We start from the raw sequence: 22,794 nt of genomic DNA on the forward strand, positions 1-22,794 counted from the left end.
GAAATAAGTAGAGACTACTCCAGATTCAGTAGATTGAAAGTATTTTAGGTTTTTAGTTTCTATGCATGCTATCTATTAACTGGAACTTTGCACTTTGCCATAGTTTTCAATGCTTTAATCCTTTTTGGGCTAGATTATCACAGTGCACTCTCTTTAAGCCAGTGTTTCCCAAATGGTGGGTCACGGTATAGATCATGGAAAGGTTGTAGACTGGTCCTGGCCCTAGTGTGGAGAGAGGGCCTGGGGGGGAGGAGGAGTTGAATAGTGAGCCGAAGAGTGAGCCCAGCTCATATGTACCCCACAGCAGCAGTTCTTGTCGCCTGGGGCTGAGCCTGTCTCTGTGTCCTTAGAGAGGCAGCTGGGCTGGACCTGAGGTAGTGCTGTGACTCTTGTCGTAGGTCATGATCAGAAAATCTGGAGTGGGGGATGAGGCCCCACCCTGCAGGACAGGAGCACTACTGTAGGCCATGAAACAGGCTTGGTTTCTTCTCCTGACTCCAGGCCTCTCCTCCACTCTGAGCCAGGATTAGGGTGTGGTGCTAGGGTGCAGGATGGGAGGGAGCTGCTGTGGATAGTCAGTATCCCTTAGCAGGGCAAGGAGGAGGAGAATGAGGCTTATGTTTTGCCCCTCTCCACAATGTGAACTGTGGATGGGTTGCAATAACAGACAATGTGGGTTTCTTTAGTGAAAAGCTTGGGCACCATTGCCTTCAGCTATACTTGCAGTTGATTCAGGAGCTTCAGCTAGTTCTGAACATAGATGCAGTGTCACCTCTTGGGCTGGGCCAATAAGAACACATCACCCTTATGTTTTAGGTGCAGCACTGGCTCTCAATCCACAGAAGGTGAGAGTTATTCATCTGTTAAAACTAGAATGGCCTGATGCGCCACTGTAGAAGCGGCGAGGAGTCCTGTGGCACCTTATAGACTAACTGAAGTGTTGAAGCATAAGCTTTTGTGGGAAAAGACTCACTTTGTCAGAGGCATGCATCTGACAAAGTGGGTCTTTGCCCATGAAAGCTTATGCTCCAACACTTCAGTTAGTCTATAAGGTGCCACAGGACTCCTCGCCGCTTTTGCAGATTCAGACTAACACGGCTACCCCTCTGATACTTGACACTGTAGAAGGTTCATTTGGCTGGCAAGCTCTTGCTTTTAGTCAGCAGGGTTGCATGTCTTTGGAAGAGAGGCAAAGCACAAGCCCTGATGACTTTTTTAAAGGCCGCAATGCAAGACGCAAATATTTACTATGGCTGAATCTGGGCTGTTGTGGAGAATCTCACGAGAGAATAAAAATAGTAGATACTGAGGTGGGTTTGATTTAACACCATTGCTGGCCGCACTGGTTCACTGAATTTGTGTAACAAGCCCAGATATTACACAATTTATGTAATAAAAAATGCAAAACTTTCCCGAGAACTGGACCAGTAAATGCTGATACCAAGATAACTATCAGATTAGTTACAACAAAGCAATGCAAGATGCTCTCTTATGTGGCCCTAAAAGAAAGAAATATTTTAATTAAGGTGGGCTTGCAGTCATGAACTTGCCAAATTGGTGATTTTATTTATTCCATTTTTACATGATATTGTTTGCATATCAAGTCTTACTAGGCTTTCCTAGTTTTAGCATCATCCGTAATGATAGGTGGTTGCTTTTTGGCATGCAGAGAGGCATGACTTCAGTAACACTGATTCATTTCACTTTGACATTGTAAAGTAACCTCTTTATGCTTACACTGACATTGTCATAGGATTGATACTAGTCCAGTTTAAGTACACTGGACAAAGGCTTTAGCCTGGTTACAAAACATTGCTAAAACCTCACGTTCGCTGTACATTAGACTCATGTTTTTAATCGGTTTTCCTCATTTGGTTGTAGAGGTAGTGCAGACAGTCTTTTAGGCTATGTTTACACAGCAGTGTTATTTCGGAATAACTAATGTTATTCTGAAATAACATAGTGTGTGTCTACTCTACAAGCCTTTATTTCAAAATAATGTTGAGCTGGAGGACTTCTTACTCTGACTTCCTTATCCCTCATTTTATGAGGAGTAAGGGAAGTTGAAGTGTTCTTCTTTTGACTTCCTGCTGTGTAGACAGCGCCAAAAGCCCAGTTAAGCAATTTCGACTTAAGCTACATAATTGATGTAGCTGAAGATGCGTAGCTTAATTCTACGTCAATTGTGTAGTTTTGCCCTGCTGTGTTGACAATCCCTCACTGGTTTCAGTGGAGAGTGAAAGCGTCTTACATGGAGCCTAAATGTGCAGCAGTGTTATTTAAAAAAAAAATTGCATCGGGCCTCTCTGATATCAATTTTCAGATGTATGCAATATAAAAAGCTCAAAAAAGCTTAAAAAAAATAAAGGTATGAAAAAATTCACCTCATCCATCATTCTAACAAGAGTATTCTTCATAGTGCTAGAATGTAGTACAGTATTATGAACTGTATTCATTAATTTGTGTGCTATGTATAATGAATACCTGAAAATATTCCTACAATATAAATATTTGTGAAAACATTTTTCACTTCTCTTTGTTGAATTGTAGTTCTGCTGTGAAAAGTGACTGTAAAAATGGAATTATGATCTTTACGATCTCATTTATTTCATATCACGTTTGTCCAGCTTAGTTGTCAGAAGGTTGTTTTTTTCTTGTTAGCAGCTCTGCAATCTGAATCCAGCATCTGAAAGTCACACTGTGTTTTCGGATTGTGCACAGTCATCAGTAAACACCATTTTTCAATGGGAACTTTATTAACAATTCTGAGCCATGTTGTCAGTTTTTAAGCAGAATTCCCTTTGATTTCACCTTTAACTTATACCTCTTTGCATCTCATTCTGACTTCTTTGCCTGTAAGTTACTTTCACTGTCTTACACCACTTAACTTTTTCCCTTGACTTTGGCCTGAAAGTAAATATCTAACATGTGCTCTGTTGCACTAGTATATTATAATGCTAACTCACAAGTAAGAATAAAATTAAGATGATAAAATATTGCCCTCAAACATAAATATTTACAAAATTTCGCAGCTGTAAATTTTTCTTTTTCTCTGGTCTGTTCATGCACCCCATTTTATCAAGGGCAGTTCTTGCTTTGGTTGTGAATTATAATCAGCTGCCAAAATGTAACTAATAAAGTCACAGGTCTGAGGTCATCCTTGGTGTAGCTGTACTGAAGTCAGTAGAGTTTTACTCCAATGATGGATATGTCCCCTGATGTCATTCCTTGGCTGTGGAACTTGGAGATACAGCCAATAATTAAATCTGGCCACAACACATGTCTGACTTCACATGATTTCTACCAGCCAAAGCTCATGTTACTCTTTGGTTGTCTACGTATGGTTCTTGTTACTCACACATATATAATCGCTAAGGAAATATGAAGGCCACACAATGCTCACTTTCTCAGCTTTTGGCATTAGAGCAGTTATTCATATTAACCTATGAAAACTGATAGAGCCATTATCTTCACAAACAGAATGTCACCTTGCAATTTCAAATTGATAAGTCCTAAATATTTATCAATGTAACATTCATTTTACAATAAAACACGATATTTATAATTCAGAGGTCAGGTGGTATTTTTTAAACACATTTTGGATGTGGAAGTTTGCCAGATTTTAGGAAGCTGCTACCAACCTTCTTTTAACCTTCCTTTTGGATATATACAAATTAATTAAAACCAAGTGCACTTATGAAATATAAACTGCATATGAGCAGATGGCCAGCTCCCTCTCAATGAAGGTCAAGAAGGTCTCCTGCATAGAGAGACAGCTCCAGTATTATTATGATACTTTGTCAATGTTATCTTTATTGTTCTTAGAGCCTTATTCTGCCTTGCTTGCACACCTAAAACACCCAATGACTTTGTTGAGTTTTGAGTGCACAGGGAATGCAAGTTCAGATGTTTGGTGTTCAATAAATAGATACTTTAAAAGTGAACCTCAGGAACATAAATATGTCTGATTTTCTAGATCGTTTATTGCCTAGGCTAGCCCTTAACAATTATTTGTGTTTTCTTCTCATTGTGGGCCTGATCCTGCACTTTCCTGATCACTTCTGTGCAGTGCTGAGTGCCCTCAAATTCCAACATAGCCAGTGGGAATTGAGGGTGTGATGCACCTCACACAAACACTCAGTGCCTTGAAGGATCAAATGTTATTTCTGCTTTGAAGTTGGTATCATCCAGCCATCATTTCTGTGTTTGCCTTTCTAGTCATAGTGAAACTATTACAATAATTTTAATAATTGTTCAAATAACATCTAATGGTGAAACATTAAATATTTATTTTGTGTAAAAGCTTTATAAAGCAGTATTTCCCGAGTATCATTTTTAGAAAGCTGCTGCCACTTTTTATTTCAGGATAAATTAGATGGTTTGCTAGGAGAGTTACAGCAAAGATCAGTGAAGACTGAGGAGCTGGTTAGTGAAATAGAATCCCTGTTTAATTCTGTTGAGGTAAGTCTAATATCTCCATACTCTTGTTTCCTTTCTTCCTTCAATATTGTCTGTCCTTTACAATATTTTATGCCATTTTATAGTTTCATGTTATCATTTATTCTGGAATTGTCAGTTTCACTAGTCCTTCAAGTTTCCTTACTGTAAGTGCTTATGTGAGAAAGCTATATAGTTGCTTAGCTATACAATGCTGCCTCACAGTGAACACTGTGTGGAATATGAAACAAAAAACAGGACTATGTAGCACTTTAAAGACTAACAAGATGGTTTATTAGGTGATGAGCTTTCGTGGGCCAGACTCATTTCCTCAGATCAAATAGTAGAAGAAAATTGTCACAACCATATATACCAAAGGATTCAATTAAAAAAATGAACACATATGAAAAGGACAAATCAAATTTCAGAACAGAAGGAGGATGCGGTGGGGGGGGGGGGAGGTAAATGTCTGTGAGCTAATGATATTAGAGGTGATAACTGGGGAAACTATCTTTGTAATGGGTAAGATAATTAGAGTCTTTATTCAAACTTAGGTGTAAAGTGTCGAATTTAAGCATGAATGACAGTTCAGAGGATTCTCTTTCAAGTGTAGTCTTAAAAGGAATATGTGACTATCACACACTAGATGGGAAAATGATTGTGATAGCCCTTTTGATTTGTTTTGTTTTAAAATTAAATCTTTTGCATGGATCAACATTTTCAAATGTTGAATACCTAAAATTAGGCACCTAAAGTTAGTCACCTAAATGAGTGTTCTAAATGCCCAAAGGTGCTTTATCACCTATAGCTTATGTTGACTTCAATAGCGATGTTGGATGTTCAGCTACTCTGAAAATAAGGCTTCTATAGGCACCTTAACTGTTGGCAATCAAGTGTGAAAATGTTACCATTGTTTTTAAAGTATTTACCTAATAATATTTTTATTCAAAAACTTGCTTAGATAATTGCATGTGTCTTTTTGTAAGACTGCATGACTGATAGCTCATGGATAAATAATTTAGAGAGTTTTCTGTACATTCATTCAATGATGTAGTTTTACATCTCAGATTTTCCTGTTTTCTTTTTTCAGGAAAACAGTAAAAAAAATGAACAATTTTTAGAAGATCAGAATGAAGAGATGGTCAGTAAAGTCTTAGCTCAGTATGATGAGAAGTCTCGCAACTTTGAGGAAGCGAAGAAGATGAAAATGGAATACTTATATGAACAGATGGTGAACTTTCAACAAAGTATTGTTTCAGCAAAGGAAACCCTGGAGACTACTGTAAAGGAAATTGAAGAACTTGATGATGTTGTTTTTCTAAATGTAAGTATGAATTATACCCATAAGAGAAACTTTAATGATGTTAGTCACATATGGAATTTTATACCTACTTTGTCTCCGGAATTTAATTCTGAAATCTCACACACTCCTTCTGGAACTGCTGGATGATATGATGGTTCCGAAAAGCGATAAAAGAACTATATGTCATGTGGGAAACATGCCTCCACAGTGAGAGACTAAAGGAATGCAGTCTGTTTAGCTCATTGAAGAGCAGGCTAAGAGATGACTCAGCCACTGTCTGTGAGAGCAGAGAGAAGATATCTGTTGTGAGAGGGTTCTTTATTACAGCAAATGATGTTGTAACAAGAAATTGGAAGGAAATGGAAATGGTAATTGAACTGAGAAGAGCCCAAACTAGAAAAAGACTCACATTTTTAACAGTTAGGGTAACTAACCACTGGAAGGTTACGACTACACAGTAGCCTTCTTCTGGAAAAGTTTATGCAAATGAAGCACGGCATGGAATATCTCTGTGCTTCATTTGCATAATTAATTAGCTGCGTTTGCTCAAGAGGCTTTTGCTCAAAAAGGAACTGTGTAGACGGCTCCTTTTTGCACAAAAAGCCCCTCTTGCACAAGAGCCATTCAAATCAGATATACATAAAGGGAACATACAGAAACCTGTTGGGGAACACTTTAATCTACCTAATCACTGTTTAAAAGATCTTCAAGTGGCTGTCTTGTCACGAACCAATTCTACTAGCCAAATACACAGAGAGGCGTTGGAATTGCAATTCATCTGCAAGTTCAATTCTCATTCTAATGGCCTCAATCATGATGTGGGATGGTTGGTACACTATCAACCTAACATTCAATGAAGGTGCAAACAGCTCTTTGTGTAGATTCCTGTGTTAGGAAGGGGACTATCTATTGACTTTGATTCTTATCTGCTTTGTTTTAACTACCCAATCTTCAGGTGCTCACTGATTCCCAGTTCTGCCTTCCTATTTTTCCCTTTGATATTTCCATACCCTCTGCTCCTTTTTTCCTCCCCCCCTTCCCTATTTATTTTGGGTCTGCACTTCCTAAACTCAAAACTCCGGTCATCTGTAGAAGTGGGCTGTGCCCACGAAAGCTCATGATGCCATCTACATGTTTTGTTAGTCTATAAAGTGCTACCAGACCATTTGTTGTTTTTCAAGTTCTTCCTGAAAAAATGAGAAAGAATGGCTCTTGCATAAGAGGGGGATTTTGCACAAAAAGGAGCCGTCTACACAGTTCCTTTTTTGTGCAAAAGTGGCTGCTAATTAATTATGCAAATGAAGCACAGTGATATTCCATGCCACGCTCCATTTGCATAAGCTTTTCTGGAAGAAGGCTACAGTGTAGCCATAGCCGAACAGATTACAAAGGGTTGTGGTAAATTCTCCATTATTCACAGTCTCTGAATGGCTTGGGGGTCAGATACAGGAATTAATTGGCCATAATCTATGCCCATAGAAATGCACAGCCGCTGTAAGGAATTGTCAGTGGCTTACTGAGTGGCATTTCCTCCTCTGTATCAATACTGACTCAATATCTGGGGGCATGTGCCACTAGTTATGCCGTCTCTCAGGTCAGATGCAAAAATGGGGCCCTTATTACACGTGGTCATTAAAAGGGGTGAGGGCAGGGAGGTTGGGAGTATGATGGGTTCAGGACACAGATTTGTGGTGTGTAGATGGTGCAGGAGTGTTGTGGCAGAAGACTGAGGATTTGGGGCTGCAGGAGTTTGGGGATGTGAGAGGCTCAGGACAGGGGGTTACATTGTATGATAGGCTCAGATTTGGAGTCTGGGGAGGTGCTGGAGTGTTATGATGCTGTGGCTAGATGGGGGTTTGGCGCCAATTGGGGGCTTGTTGGCCAGGCGTCATTTTTAAATAAAATATTATGTCAAACACAAAAGGTTTCAGCATTGTCTTTATTTATGAGAGAGGCGGGGAACCTGTTTTGATTCGGGGTCACTGACCCACAGAAAAATCAGTCAGAGCCACACAAGAGAGAGGCAAAAAAACAACCCCTCCAAAACCCCCCAAGCCTCAGTAATGTGCTGGTGGGGGCAGGGAACAGGGTACTGGTGGGTGCTGGGGCAGGGGACAGGATGCTGATGAATGCTGGGGCCGGAGACAGGGTGCTGGGGCAGGGTGCTGGTGTCTACTGGGGCAGGGGGCAGAGGGCAGGGTGCTGTGGAGGCTGGGGCAGAGTACTCATGGGGGGGGGGTCTGACCAGGGGAGGGGACAGGGACAGGGACATCTGGGGCCAGTCCCTGGGGATCCTGTAACTGTGCACCAGGTCCGGGTCTCAGGAAGCACATGAGCTGCTTCTCCATCCCCAAACAGCTGATGTGTTTCCTGAACAGCCGGGTTTGTTGTGTGCTGGTGTCTTCCTTTCCCCTGCTGCCTTCCTGCATAGATGGGAGAGTAGGAGTCCTGGGACTGCACCAGATCCAACTACTCAGGAAGCATGTACGTCCTGCTCCACTGCTCCTCATGGCAGCTGCGCACTTCCTGAGCAGTTGGAGCTAGTGCGGTCCTGGGACTCCTACTCCCTCCTCCCCCCCGTGCAGGAAGGCAGCAGGGGATGGAAGTCACCAGCATGCGACAGACCCAGCGTCTCAGGAAATGCACTGGCTGTTTGGGGCTGGGGGCAGCAGCCTGAAAACTTCCTGAAACACTGAATGTGGCATGCAGTTGCGGGACTTCCACTCTCATTCCCCCCCCCCCCGCGCAAGGAAGCCAGCGCTACCTCCATTGTCACTGGAGGTAGTGTCAGTGGGGGCTGCTTCTTGGGGCAGGGGGAATGAGGGGCCCAAACATCTTGTGATTAACTGGTCGAGCCCCCCCGATCAAACCAGTTGATTGCGATTGATGGATTAGTGACCATGGCTGTAGGGCAAACTCATTTTTTCTCTCTGCTAAGTGGTTGAAGTGCCACTACATGGGACAATGAACCACACCCTGTAAGCAAGTGGTTTACATATAGACATACCCAAAGAGCACAGTAGCTCAGGATGATTGCCCACCCTCCTCCTGGGAACAGTCTCAAGGACTACTCCCCTGGCCAGTGGAGGAGAAGGGACCCTGTTGCAGTCCCTCCAGACCTGCAAGAGTTCATGAAGAAGGAAAGTCATGGGGTAGGATTAAGGAGGGAGGGGTGGGAAGGCTGAAACAAGGAGTGGGGAAGCTGAGGGGTTGGGAGCTGCAGGAGTCCACTTGGGGGGGTTCAACTAGTGATGGTTGAGGGCTGAACTGATGAGGTGGAGGAGACAGAAGTAATTACTAAATTGCTAGTAAGGGGATGGGCAGAGGTGGAGGTGAGACAAAAACAGAAAAAAAGGCCTCCACACTGTTGTCTTTTTATTTAACAAAAAACGTGATTTTGGAGGCCGTTTTCTTAATGAGGAGGCCTTTAATTCATGATATTTTATTTCTTGAGGCTGGCAATGCTGGGATCGTCTGTAAAGAATAGAGAATTAGATTTGATCCATGTGGTGTCATCTTTGTGCTGCTACAGACAGCTGAGGATTCCCATGACACAAGCATATCCGCAGCTCAGCTGGTTCAAAGGTTGTGGAGCTTCTAAGAATCAACAGATACGGAGGCAGTTTTGGTCTTGGAATTTCAACCCTAATGTTTTCATGTTGAAATTATAACTCCTGCTGTAAATGTAATTTATGATTTGTTTCAGCAATTTAATCAAGACTTGTGCTTCAAGTTAGGCACGAGTATTGAATATTGACCAATCACTTGCTTAAAGCTAAGCGTGTGCTTAGGTATTCATGGCCTTAAAGACACAAACTCTCTGTTGTTGCATATGGGAAAATTTCCAGTGAAGTCCATAAAGTGGTGCTATAATATAAATCAACATAAAAGAGTGGAATCAGTCTTTAAAACAGTCTACATCTAGACTGCAGGCTTCTTTCAGAACAAGCTTTCCCGGAAGAGATCTTCCAAAAAAAACTTCTTCCGAAAGAGAGCATCTACACAGCAAAAGTGCATCGGAAAAGCGATCTGCTTTTTTGAAAGATAGCGTTCACACTGAATGGACCCTGTCTCACATTTAAGCTGTGATTACTACGGACGGAGTGGTTTTTCCTCTTTCCTCTTCTTTCGAAAGAATTCCCTCTTCCCTGTTCACTCATGCCTTTTTCCGAAAGAGCTCTTTTGGAAAAAAGGCTTCTTCCTCATTGAAAGAGGTTTACCAATGTCAGAAAAACCCCTCTGTTCTTTTGATTTTTTTTCAAAAGAACGCTATTGCAGTGTGGACGTAAGTGAAGTTTTTTTGAAAAATGGCTGTTATTCAGAAAAAAAAATCTGCAGTGTAGACATACCCTCACTTGCTTTAATATTAACTTGACTTCTATTTTTTATTATTAATACATTTATTTTCTTCTTTCTCTGTTAGTTATCAAAAGAAATAAATAAAAGGTATATGAAATGTGGCTTAAGTGCATGGTAGTCTAAGGATTAGCATGTTTGACTGCTTTGTGTAATATTTTCTAGCTCTTTTGAAAGCATGCTTCCGGTATAAATATCTACTTTTATAAACATGACAAATAATAGTCTGGGAAGAAATCTTATGTTTGTTACTGTAGCTGACAGCTTTTGAAGGATTTTGCATGTGTTGTGCAATACATAATTTTAAAAATAATAAATACAGCTTTTTAAAATGTCAAATCACTTGGAGTGTTCTTATATAGCTGCTTTTTGAAATTACATAAAGAGCATTCTGATGATGCTTTGATTTTTGCCTTAAATATCCTGTTTTGAAATGTTCATATTTTACTTGTGTAATTTCCATATGAGAGGAAATCATAATGAAATTCACCCAACATGTCATTTATGAGGGTAGAACTATTGGGATATATTCAGAGTTAGTATAAATGGTCACAATTCTAGTGAAGTTTGAATTTGAACTGATTTGAATTTATGTTTAAATCCCGCGCTTCATTTGCAATTTCGGTTGACCTCATTAGCCTCCCTAGTTCGAACTAGGGGGCAAGTGTAGACATACCCTTATTGACTTAAATGGGAGTTATATACTGATCTGCATCCCATATGATTTGCCAATACACAAGTCAGTGGTACTTAGCCATGCACTTAACGGTATGCATGTGCTTAAAGTGGTCAGATGAATTGGTGCCTAGGAAAATCATATGTGGCCAATGTAGGGAAATACTACAAAATAGTACAAAAGAACTATCAAATTGTAAATGTTTATATATAATAAGGAGATGCTCCAAACATAATTTCACATTTCTCATTATTCATGGGGTTTGTGCTATTAAGTTATGTGATGTACATTAAAATTACATACCAATATGTGACAATCTGTCCAATTACATGTATATTGTAGATTATTGAATAGTAGACTGTGTAAAAATCATTTTCAAGGGTTTTTGTTGAATGTTATTTACTAGCATTAGCTTACATATTATTTTTGTGCATGAAATTGGTTATTTTAATTGATTGTTATGGATTTACTAAAAAGGATTAAGAAAGGGGTTAATATAATGTGCATGTGAATTTTATTATATGTGTCTTGTTAAAACTATGGACAAAGAACAACTTCAGTTTAAAAACAAATGAGATTGCTTGACTGCTTTATAGAAAGATTTTTTTTATTTCCTTGGAGCTGCTTTTTGCCTTCAAGTTAAAAATATGCTGTTTTTTATAATGAACCCAGCAAATAAGGGCTAATTAAGTCCAATCCATTTTTCCTTTTTTTTTCTCCTCCTTACCAGCTGCTTTACATTATGTCTCTGAAGTCAGCTTCCTGTAGATGCATGTAATTTTCATTAGCCTTTAAATATACTTAAAGGGACAGAGTAAAGAAGTTTAGTCCCCTCCCCTATTCTTGAGAGTCTTGCTGTGAACTTCATATCTAAACTTTCCCACAGCTCATGAGTATACAGATTTGTGCAGTTAGATTGGGTTCATCTTTATTGCTAAGATATCCTTGAATTAATTTTAAACACCACATCCCCTCCTTAACAACCAAGATTAGGAAGTTGCCTTCACTTTGCTTGTTGCTCTTAAATCCATGGGAAATATTTTGAGCAGTGCATGTCATACGTTGTTCATCTGTGACCTTTGGAAACTATGTAATACTACGGGGATTCATTTGGATATATATTTTCTTCCCAACAGGTTACTTTCTGCAATGGATAGTTCTCTCTCATTAGAAAAAATACCCAGTGCATTTTCTCTCTTTGACCATTATGCAGACAGTTCAGAAAGAAGTGACCAAAAGACCTTAAAATGTGTTGCTGGTAAGAATCTATGGGTGCATCTTGGGAAAAAACATTTTGGCAAAGTCCCGGAATTTGCAGAAAAGTAAAAGCAGAATGTGCTTTGGAAAAAAAAAAGTTTAGCGTTGTGAGCCTGGATAATTAGCAATCAGAGCTGAATTTGAAATGAAGTCTAATTGTGCACAAGTGTTTGGTTTGTTGCTGGGTAGGGGCAATGGTAGCACAGGAGAAAGCAAGAAATGTCTTGTTTATTCTAAATTCTAATCTCCCCTTAAAATGCCTGCTGATTCCAGAGTGAAAAATCATATATTTGCAGAAGGCTTGTGTAACACTCTCCATGCTGAGAAAACCCATGGTGCTCTTGCATGGAGGCCACAAATACAGCAGCCATTCAGGTATGCTTTTGAAGCATCTCCTTGCTAGGGAAGTAGGCCTCTAGAATGGAGAGAAAAGTTGTGAATTTTACCCATGAAAATCATCCAGATCTGACCCAAAACGGAATAAACAAAGCATCTTTGTCTGCAGGCCCCTGGTATGTCAGCTTCATCCATCCTCGGGGTTAGGATTTTTGAGAACTAAGAGCTCAGAGTAGTTCTTGGCAGCAAGCCACCCACTCAGCTTCTTCACTCCCACCAGCATCCTGCCAACCATTCCCCTCAGCTTTTCAAAACATTTTTTGAAATGTTGTTTCAAGACATGAGAAAACAAATGTATTTCAATGTGCCAAGATAGTTCTGCAATCCAGTGATGGTCTGAGTGCTGGTGCCTTACCCCAACACAGTCCCATGCCATTGTAGCTTAAAAAAATTTCTTTAGAGCAAATTTCCTTTGATGCTATTACTCGGTTTATAAACTGACCCTTCTAATCCACCAGGTGAGTTCCACCTGCTCACTCTGGCTGCCAGCTAATGGCAAGGAGGTAAATGATGGAACACCTTTGCTTTGCCTTTGTTTTGTGTTTGCTTTCCACGAACATTTTGATTAAAAACAAGTTAGCTTCCTAAAATTACTGAGCTCCCCCTTCCTATTTTGATCTGCTTTAAACTCTTTGTCCAATCAAAACCAAGCAGCACATCCAACCAGGGCTGAATCTGCACTGACAAACTAGGGATGAGTAGCTCTATCCTCCATTTCCAGTTCCCAATAACCCAGCCCCCTCCTATGTTTCTGTCCTTTCCCTTTTCCTCTATATAATTATTTCCCTTGCGCTTCTGTACTGTATCTCTACATTCCTGGGTAACTAAATGCAGTACAGTAATTCCTCATTTAACACTATAGATATGTTTCAGAAAATGATTGTTAAGTGAAAACATGTTATGTGGGGTCAATTTTCCCATTGAAAATAATGGAAAAGGTGGGGGTTGCGTTTCAAGCTGTGGTGTCTGTTGGGACCGGGACATAAGGTTGGGGAGAAAGGGGACTGGGTTACAGCAGGGAGGGGAAGTGTTTGGCTCTGGGGAAGGGAAAGGGAGGAGAGGGGACAGGGATTGGGTTGGGAGTATGCCCATGTGACGGGTCTGCCGGACCCGCACTGCATCCGGTGAGGGGGGGTCACCAGGGAACGGCGTGGCAAATGGCGAACCCTCCGCTGCTTTGCAGGCAGACGAGGGAACCCCGTGCAGCCACTGGTGACAGGCCGGCTGGGGAAACCCAATCGCAGGCCTGCAAGCGGGGACAGAAGAGAGGGGGCAAGGCGTCCGGCGAGGGGGAGTCAGCGGGAACGGCGTGGCGAGTGGCAAACCCTCCGCTGCTTTGCAGGGAGGCGGGGAAGCCCAGTGCAGCCATTGGCAATGGGCCGGCTGGGGAAATCATGTTATTCCAGGGATGGTTGTGTAATTCAAAAAAGTTCCCTAAAAAAAAATGGTGCTATCACGAATACATGTTAAGTGGGCATGTGTTAAATGAGGAATTATTGTATATAATCATATGGTAGATTATCTTTCCCTCTTTTTATTTCTTTTCTTCCATACCTTTTAATGCTGTCTCTCCCTTAGCTCACTATGCAGTCTAGGCCCTTTCTATTCCTATCTAATCCTCCTTTTCGTGCTGTCTCTTCTCCCACTTTTGCGTTGCTCTCCTCTTCTGCACACTCCATTCAATCTAGTTAAGCTACTCATGTGGAGCCCAGTACCATACTATCTATAACCGTCTCACAGTCTTTATCTACTTATCTTTGCAACAAGAATTGGGTGAATTTTTTGGACAAAATTTCAGATTCAGGTTGTCTGAAATATGTAGCAAATTCATACTGAATTGACCACATTCTTTCAGTTGAAAACAAAACCAAATATATTCAAGTTTTTCAAAGCACCTGAACATTTTTTCTGGCAGGTTGATCCAAAGCTAATTTTTTTCTGATTTTTTTAAGCCAGTTGTCCAAAAAAAACCAGTTTTTCATTCAGCTCTGCTTTCAGTGAGAGGTAGAAAAGTGACATACTGTAACCATTTTACAGTTGGGGAAGTGAGCCACAGGCAGGCTAAACTACTTGCCTAGTGTCTGATAGGAAGCTTGTGACAGATCAGGGAATTGAACCAGGGTCTTGCCGGTCCCAGTGCTGTAGCTAGTGGGACATATTTCTTCTACTTCTTTGTCAGAGCTCTGACAGTGAAATGAAATTTCTTCAGATCTTGATCTTTGAAGTCCTCTCATTCTCTGCACTTACTTTCTCTCTCACAGTAGCTTAGAGATGGTCAAAAAGCAGCCTTCAGGGTAGAAACAGTTTGTCAGGGTTAGCCTCTGGTGAGCCATAGGACAAGTCTACACTGCAGTGCTATTTCGGGATACCAGCGCTATCCCAGAATAGCTATTCTATGTCTTTTGAGTGTGCCTATTATTTTAAAATATAACAGGCTCGCTATTCCAATGTCCCTGTAAACCTCATTCCATGAGGAGCAAGGGACATTTCAGAATAGCGATTTATTTCTAAATAAGTGCTGTGTAACCAGTGCCAAATTTTGAAATAAGCTATTTCAAAATTAACTCAAAATAAGCTATGCAATTTGAAGCATTTTGATAATGTCAGTACATTCCATTTCAACATTTTCTGAAGAGACCATATCAATAATTTGTTTTGAAATGGCTTGTTCAGTTTAAAATGTATTCTATATAATAAAAAATAAAGTAAATATTGAAAAGAAATGTTTTGGCTTAGTACAGACTAAATGATTTGATATACCTGAAACAACAACAACAAAAAGCAAAAATTTCATTATGTGGGAAATTCTGAAATTCTTTGTTTTCATTCTATTTTGGAACAAAAACGAATTTCAGACTTGCATAATTTCTCATTAAATGGGAATTCTGGTTTCCATAGAACTCTTTAAACCCCACTCTGAAAACTGAACACTGTTAGAAAGGCTCTTTTAGATAAAACCCAAAATCTGGTTTTCTTTTTAGCAAAGAATTTTTCAATGACAGGCAGACGTAATCTTCCTGTAACTCTCTGCATAAATCACAAGAAAACAGCTAGCATCAGCATCTACTTTGTTAATGCCACAGGCTATCATCATCATTAGTCTGAAGATAATTGAAAAGAGCAAAAGCTTTCTGCTTGGATCTTTATAGAATCCACGTATTATGGAAATTTACTGGGTAAATGGAAAAAACAGTGTGGATTTTTATTCTGTGCAATCTGACTGTTTAATGGTGAGATATGGTTTTGTCTTCCATTGACTCAGTCCTGAAAACATCAATCTCATGAGGGTTGGTTCCATTTGGATCAGCAGTCAAACTTTAGTATGCTTATCTGAGGTTTATGCAAATTTGAGAGAACTTTGCTGCATCTCTCCTCAGATCACAAAGTGTCGGCTGTTTTTAGGGGTCAAAATATGCCAGCCTTGTAGAGGTCAAGCAAAGTTCTGCTTCTGCCTCCCACATCCAAAACATCTCTGGATCCCCAGGGAATGGTTTAACAATTGTGAGAGTCCAAAGAGTCTCTTACTCTTCAATATTTCAGTTTAGGATTATTTTATCCGGGGGTCCTACCAGCTGGATGATACTGTGGCCTCCAAATATGCATATGACCCAGACAAACCACTCGATAGCTGTAACTCTTCCTAGCCCAATAATCTGAATTTAGCCCTTCTAGGTATTGGAAGCTTTGTGCCTGGCTCTTCTTGGACTCAGGGTACTGAACCAATCCCTGAGTCTAACACAAACTGGTGTCTGCAGGGAAGTTAGGAAAAGGCGATATAGGCCAGTGGCTCACACATTGCTGGTTATGGCATGCAGTGTGAGGAAGAGCTTGTTGATTCTAGTGTAGCAACAACTAACTGGATACCCATAAGCCTGTGAAGTGCTGCTGCTCAGAAGATGGACCATTAGTGACTGGTAACTGGGTATTGCCTGAATATTCACCTAGCTGGATAGCTCTGATATCTTTACTATTTGGCAAACATTGGGCTAAATTCTGTTAGTCTCTACCTCTATGCCAACCCCATTCAAATCAGTGGACTCATATGGGAGTAGTGAATCAGATGGACTGAATTTCACTCCTAGCACTGATTCACCACTCCCTAATGTATATGAATGTATTGGCTTAAAACTGTATTACTGTTGTCCTTATTCAGTTATTCTGATTAGTCCATCTATTTTTTACTATAATTAATCCGTAATTGGCTGGCATCTGAAGTAGTCTTAGTTAGGGAAAATAAACCATTTGATTGCCTCATGATATGCATCGCTGGAGTTGGGGTAGTTCAACACATAGCAGTACAAATAACTACCAAAGTTTGTCTTCTAGTTCCACAGACTCCAAAATTGATACCTCAAGAACCAAACTCTGCAACAAGCACATCAATTGCAGTCTATTGGACTGTGAGTGAAGGGGACGTCATTGACTGCTTCCAGGTGTATTGCATGGAGGAACCTCAAGCAAACCAAGATCAAAATGGTACGTGGCTGAACCTGCATGTTCAGTATCTCAAATAAAATTATATCTAAAATGACCTTAAGAGAAGATGTGGTTAACCTATTGCTATATAAAAGGGAAGAGCACAATCTGACGACCCTGAAGAGTTAATATTAACAGTAGTCAGAACAGATAACTGAGGAGGATGTGAGTTAAAGTTTTTTAAAATAGAATATTAGCTAAATATTTTGGCCAAAACATTTTAAGTTGTGTGCTTAATGTTTGGCACCTAATCCCATATGGAAGTTCCTAATTTTCACAGGTGATAAGTTCCTGTAGTGCCTATTTTTGTTTATGGGAGTTGCAGATACAGCTCTCTTCCAAACATCAGGTGCCTGATAGTGGACTTAGAGGCCTGTGTTGGTTCCCAAGCTGAAAATATGTGTTTTGTGGTAACAAATCAGGAAAAACTCAGCAAAAATGCAAGTTTAACACGCAGGTCCAGATTTTTCAAAATGCCACAAGATAGTTTACTTTTTAAATATGTAAATTTGGATGCAGTAGAGAAGTTTGTACACTAAAAAGATCAGACTAGTAATACAAATTATTTTAAGTATCTGAATGTTGCTTAACCATTTTTGGTAAAATGTGCAGTGATTTAACTTAATTTCTGAGGGTATGTCTACACTACCCTCCTAGTTCGAACTGGGAGGGTAATGTAGGCATACTGCACTTGCAAATGAAGCCCGGGATTTGAATTTCCCGGGCTTCATTTGCATAAGCGGGGCTCCGCCATTTTTAAAACCCCGCTCGTTCGAACCCTGTGCCGCGCGGCTACACGGGGCACGAACTAGGTAGTTCGAACTAGGCTTCCTAGTTCGAACTACCGTTACTCCTCGTGGAATGAGGAGTAACGGTAGTTCGAACTAGGAAGCCTAGTTCGAACTACCTAGTTCGTGCCCCGTGTAGCCGCGCGGCACAGGGTTCGAACGAGCGGGGTTTTAAAAATGGCGGAGCCCCGCTTATGCAAATGAATCCCGGGAAATTCAAATCCCGGGCTTCATTTGCAAGTGCGGTATGCCTACATTACCCCGCTAGTTCGAACTAGCGGGGTAGTGTAGACATACCCTGAGAGATTTAGTTACCTGAGACAGAAATGAAGCCAAGATTTACAACTGTTTACTGCTGATGTGTACTAAAAATTTGGAATCCAGTCCCACCAAAGAATCGAGTGCTCTCCTCTGCACTTGATTTCAATGGTAACTGAAGGTGCTCAGCTTGAGGATTAGGCAAAAAGATTATCAGAACTTTTTTCAATGGAAAACTGGGTTTCCAATTAAACAAACCTCCCAAAGAAAATATCTGCTTTCAGGAGTGGTATTGTAGCCATGCTGGTTGAAGGATATTAGAGAGATAAGGTGTGTGAAGTAATATCTTTTATTGGATTTTTCTTCTGTTAGAGAGAGACAAGCTTTCACACTATGCAGACTTCAGAAGAAGAGTTCTGTGTAGCTTGAAAGCTTCTCTCTCCCCCCGCCCCCGAACAGAAGTTAATCCAATATAAAATATTACTTCACCCACCTTGTCTCTACTTTCAGAAGAAAATTGCAAGATGTAATTGAAAAACAAATGCTCTCACCCAGCCAAACAGATTTCTGTTTTGGCCAAACTGAGATCCCCCCCTCCTCTCAAAAAAACCCCCAAAAAACCCAAAACAGTGCTACAGTGCCTTATGGGGATTTTAATCTGGGCATTTTACACTTCCATTCTCTTTTATAGGCGAGGCTCTCTGCTTGGACTGCATTTCCCATGAGGCACCACAGCCAGTGATTCCTAGGATACACACCTTTACTAAGACAGAGGAAGTGATGTGTCCTGGGAGATGTTGTCCAGCCAGCCAGAGACCCACAGAGAAGAATGGGAGCACAAGGCACCCATACTACAAGTCCTGTGAGGCACTACAGCACCATTTTAACTAGAAATATATTGGTTTGTGGTGTTGCCAAAAGGTCTAAATTATCTGTGGAAAAAACAAAAAGTCATATTTTGTTTAAATTTCTGACAGAAAAAAATTCCCTCTGTTTTCTCAACCAACCTACTCAATGCCTTGGAGAAAGAACTCAACACATTTCCCTTCTGTAATCCCTTTATATCTTAACTTGGCTTTTCTGCTGTTTTCTTTGAGAATGAATGGTAAAGAGTTAAAGCAATTTAAGTGCTGGAATACCTCTACATTAATTAGCTGAAGAGGTGCCAAGCTATCTCCAGAAACGTATGGGCAATAAAAGGCCAACTGGCGATTCAATTTTATTGTGCCCACTGGTGCATTGGAACAATTTTTATTGTAGGGGTGCTGAAAGCCATTGAATAAAATTGAAAATCCTGTATATGATGGAAACTACTTCAAGCCAGGGGGTGCAGCAGCCACCCAGATATCCCTAATTCCAGCCCCCCTGATGACGCCAAATAATCTCCTCGTTATCCTCTTACACGGAAGAACTCATTTAGTTCCTTCCTGACCATAGTTTGGTGGCAAACGTTATCCCTACTATTGTATACAAACCCCAATGTGATCAATTGCTGCTTACATGTTGGTCAATATAAGAGACCCTAAACCATACAAATTGTTTCTAACAGGTGTGCATTTCTCTAATGACCTGTATGTATGTGCTTGTACTAGCCCTGGTGGAAGAATACAGAGTTATAGTGAAGGAGAGTTACTGCATTTTGGAAGACCTGGAGCCAGATCGCTACTATGGTGTGTGGGTCATGGCTGTGAACTATACAGGATGTAGCTTACCAACTGACAAATCCATTTTTAAAACTGGTAAGTATATTTGGTCATTTAATAATTAGAGTATTAACTAAACAATGCCATTAGATATGTAGGGAAGTAATTCACTGATTCATCTACTAGATAATAGGCAAGTCACACAGTTTCTCTACGTGTAAAATGGCAGCAATTTACAATACATGAGATTTGAAAATGCACAGATTTTAAAATATCCGCATCCCTCACCTGAATGAGCCCTCACTTGCAACACCAACAGACCCCACTTGTCTGCGGGCAGAACTAACCTGGGACCTCTGGAGGTTGGTAAATGAGTGGACAGGAGTGGACAGTAATTTTCTACTCCACAGATATTGGTAAGTCTTCACAAGCCAGCTCTGGGCCCATACGAGGGGTAGGGCCACAGGAGAAAGAGGATAGGGTTGGGGACTAGAGAGAGAGAGAGGGACTGTGTGTGAGGGACAGAGACTTGTGAAACAGGCGGTGGGTGTAGCATGGAGACTGGGAGGGTGTGTGTATGACATAGAGTTTGTGTGTGTTTCTGTGAGATGCCATGTGCTGTCTCTTTAAGACAGGGAAAGCTGTCCTGCTCTGTATCCTCCCTTCCCCACTCCGCAGAGATGGGATATATGGGGGTGGGAAGTGTGTGTGAGAGAGAGAAAGAGAAAGAGACAGAGAGCAAGCATTGGCTGTTGGAGAAATCTTAGAAACAGTGCACTGCTTCTTAAGACAGGCACTCATCTCAGGCACTTACCTTCCATACTTCAGACAGGAGCAGCTCTGCGTGTCCCTATCTCGGCCCCTCCCTGCCCTGCAGAGATAGGGCAGGGGGACACCCTGACTTCAGTACTTGCCTCTCTTCCTCCTACCTTCCTCCCCTCACTCTGCACTACTAGCAGGAGGGTCCTGGGCAGGGCCAGACCGAGTCATTCCGGTGCCCCGGGCAGACAGGTTAATTGCGCCTCGGGTTGGGGGAGGGCGCATGCGCGGCCCTACCCCTGCCCTGTGTATGGGGGAGGGCACGTGGAACTGGCAGCGGCAGGACGAACGTGCCCGGCCCGGCTCCCGCTGCTGGTGCGCAGCCCGGGGCGGGCCGAGCCTGGCCGTGCAGGGCCCTGCGGCCGCGGGGGGAAGGGCGCTGCTGTCCGGTGCTGTGGGGGTTAATGTGGCCCCCGCCCCAGGTGGCTGCTGCACGGTTGCCTCTGGGAGCTGCTGCAGCCTGCGATCCGAGAGCCAGGCACACGGCGCCTGATGCCAGCTATAAGGGGTGCTATGCGCCTCTTACAGCTGCCATCAGGTACCCCCTATAGGTTGGCGCCCCAGGCAGCTGCCCGGCTCGCCCATGCCTTTATCCAGCCCTGGTCCTGGGAGCAGCTCAACTGCAGCATGAAGCAAAGTAGGGGGAGAACAGCTGAACACACACTGCCAGCTCCAAAGTATGCATATTCTGCTAATCAGCTGAGAGGGCTGGTTTCGGCCCATGGGCTGTATTGGCCTACACCTGCTGTACTAGCTATTAGCTAAGGCTGTAGAGCAGACTTCTCTCTGGTGGTCTCGGTACCACTAGATGGGACAGTACACCCACACCCTGTAGCTGCAGTATCCAGTGGAGTGAGAAAATCTATTTGTTGCCCAGTATAATAGGATTGAGAGTTTTCACTGTGCTTATATTTTCTTTCCTTTTGGTAACCTCTCTGATTTTTTGTCTATCACTTAATGCCACATAAAAATCTATCTTTGATAGTCAATACACTTGTTTAACTGATAATCTTTACCAGTCAGTTTGCCTGAAATGTTTGGTAAATTTGCTTAGGGGTTTTACAAAGGCTGATGTATATTAATGAAATGGTGAATCAATTAATAAATCAGACAGTACATTCCTGAAGTACAGTACTGAGAGTTGGGAGGGATTTCTCTGTGTGATTCATGGGTGGTTCTGAGAGTATTCATGTCATCTAGCTGGGTGTGGGACTCCCCATGCAGTTATGCTGAGTGATAGCAGCACCTGGAGAGGTTTGTTGCTACTCACTAGCAAGGCATTGGGAGAGAGAACCCAGGCTGGAGAGAGTTCAGGGGGCCCAGCAGTCCCATAGTCCTAGGCTGCACTGTGGGGATCCCGTATTTCTCATGCAAGTACTGTAATGCAGTCAACTTGGGGTAGGGTGGGCAGGCCAAGGAGGCAACTGCCCCAGGGCCCAGCTATACAAAATGGCCCAGAGCTCCTGGTCACCACCCATACCTTCTGGGCCCTTTAAATTGTTGCCGGAGTGCTGTGTGGTGTGCTCCAGGCAGCACTCTGGGCAGCTCTGAGAGCTGCCTAGCCCGAGTTTCTTCTGCCCAAGGCTCCACCCCTTCCAGAAGGGTGGAGCAGTCCTCCTCCCCAGCCTTGCCCTCTGGCTCTACAGACATTTTAGGTTTGAGTGACACTCAGAGTGACAAACATCACCTCCTTGAAAGCCATGGAAAACAGATGAGCCTTATAACATCCTAACACATCTGGTCTATTGTGGGACAAAGCACCAGCTTCTAGAAGGTGGCCTGGCTCCATTGACATGAATGGAGCTACACAGAGTTACAACAACTAAGGATCAGGTCCACTGATCTCTTGTTTTGACGTGATGCTTCCCAGGGTACCAACACCTGTCCTTAGCATGAAGCAGTCTTGTCTGGGCTTGCTATGGATCAGCTCCCTGAAACCACCAGTTTCTGGAAGCACAAGCACCACCTTCTAGGATCAACCCTCCTACCCCTGTACAAGTTAGTGATAGGCACTTTCCATCCCTCAGGTCCTCTGAGCATTCCCGGAAATGTCCAGCCCCTTCTGCACTGAAGACACATCATGTTTCAGCATTACTGGCTGTTTCTCCCCTTCCTCCCCCCCCCCCCGCAAAAAAAAAACAGTCCACCCCAGTTTGCAAGATTCAGCTCAGCATCACCACATTGCTTAACACTGCAGCACTTAGCTTTGTTTTCCCTATACAGATAACTGTTTGTTATCAAATAACACAGAATATTGGAAACAAATGGATAGTTATGAAACAAAATCATCTCATGCTTTCTAGAGGCTGAACTTAACTAGCAGGTTAGCCTATTACCTAAAGATACTTATCTCACCCAAGGTTCTCCTTGCCAGCATTTCTAACA

At 42.0% G+C, this 22,794-nt stretch overlaps 1 protein-coding gene across 2 annotated transcripts in view; it reads left to right on the top strand.

The window, feature by feature from the left end:
* CMYA5 (cardiomyopathy associated 5) overlaps nt 1-22,794 on the top strand; it is a 66,755-nt gene that overhangs the window by 15,104 nt on the left and 28,857 nt on the right. The window contains exons 3-8 of one of the 2 annotated variants that reach the window (XM_006119181.5): nt 4,366-4,461; nt 5,528-5,761; nt 10,164-10,186; nt 11,909-12,030; nt 16,752-16,901; nt 19,540-19,686. In XM_006119181.5, coding sequence (XP_006119243.3) covers nt 4,366-4,461; nt 5,528-5,761; nt 10,164-10,186; nt 11,909-12,030; nt 16,752-16,901; nt 19,540-19,686 — 772 coding nt within the window. Of the gene's footprint in view, nt 1-4,365; nt 4,462-5,527; nt 5,762-10,163; nt 10,187-11,908; nt 12,031-16,751; nt 16,902-19,496; nt 19,687-22,794 lie in introns of both variants that reach the window. The other variant, XM_075932342.2, reaches the window with a different exon arrangement.

Source organism: Pelodiscus sinensis, chromosome 6 (genome assembly GCF_052426305.1).
Source record: "Pelodiscus sinensis isolate ZL-2025 chromosome 6, ASM5242630v1, whole genome shotgun sequence".
Taxonomy (NCBI): Eukaryota; Metazoa; Chordata; order Testudines; family Trionychidae; genus Pelodiscus; species Pelodiscus sinensis.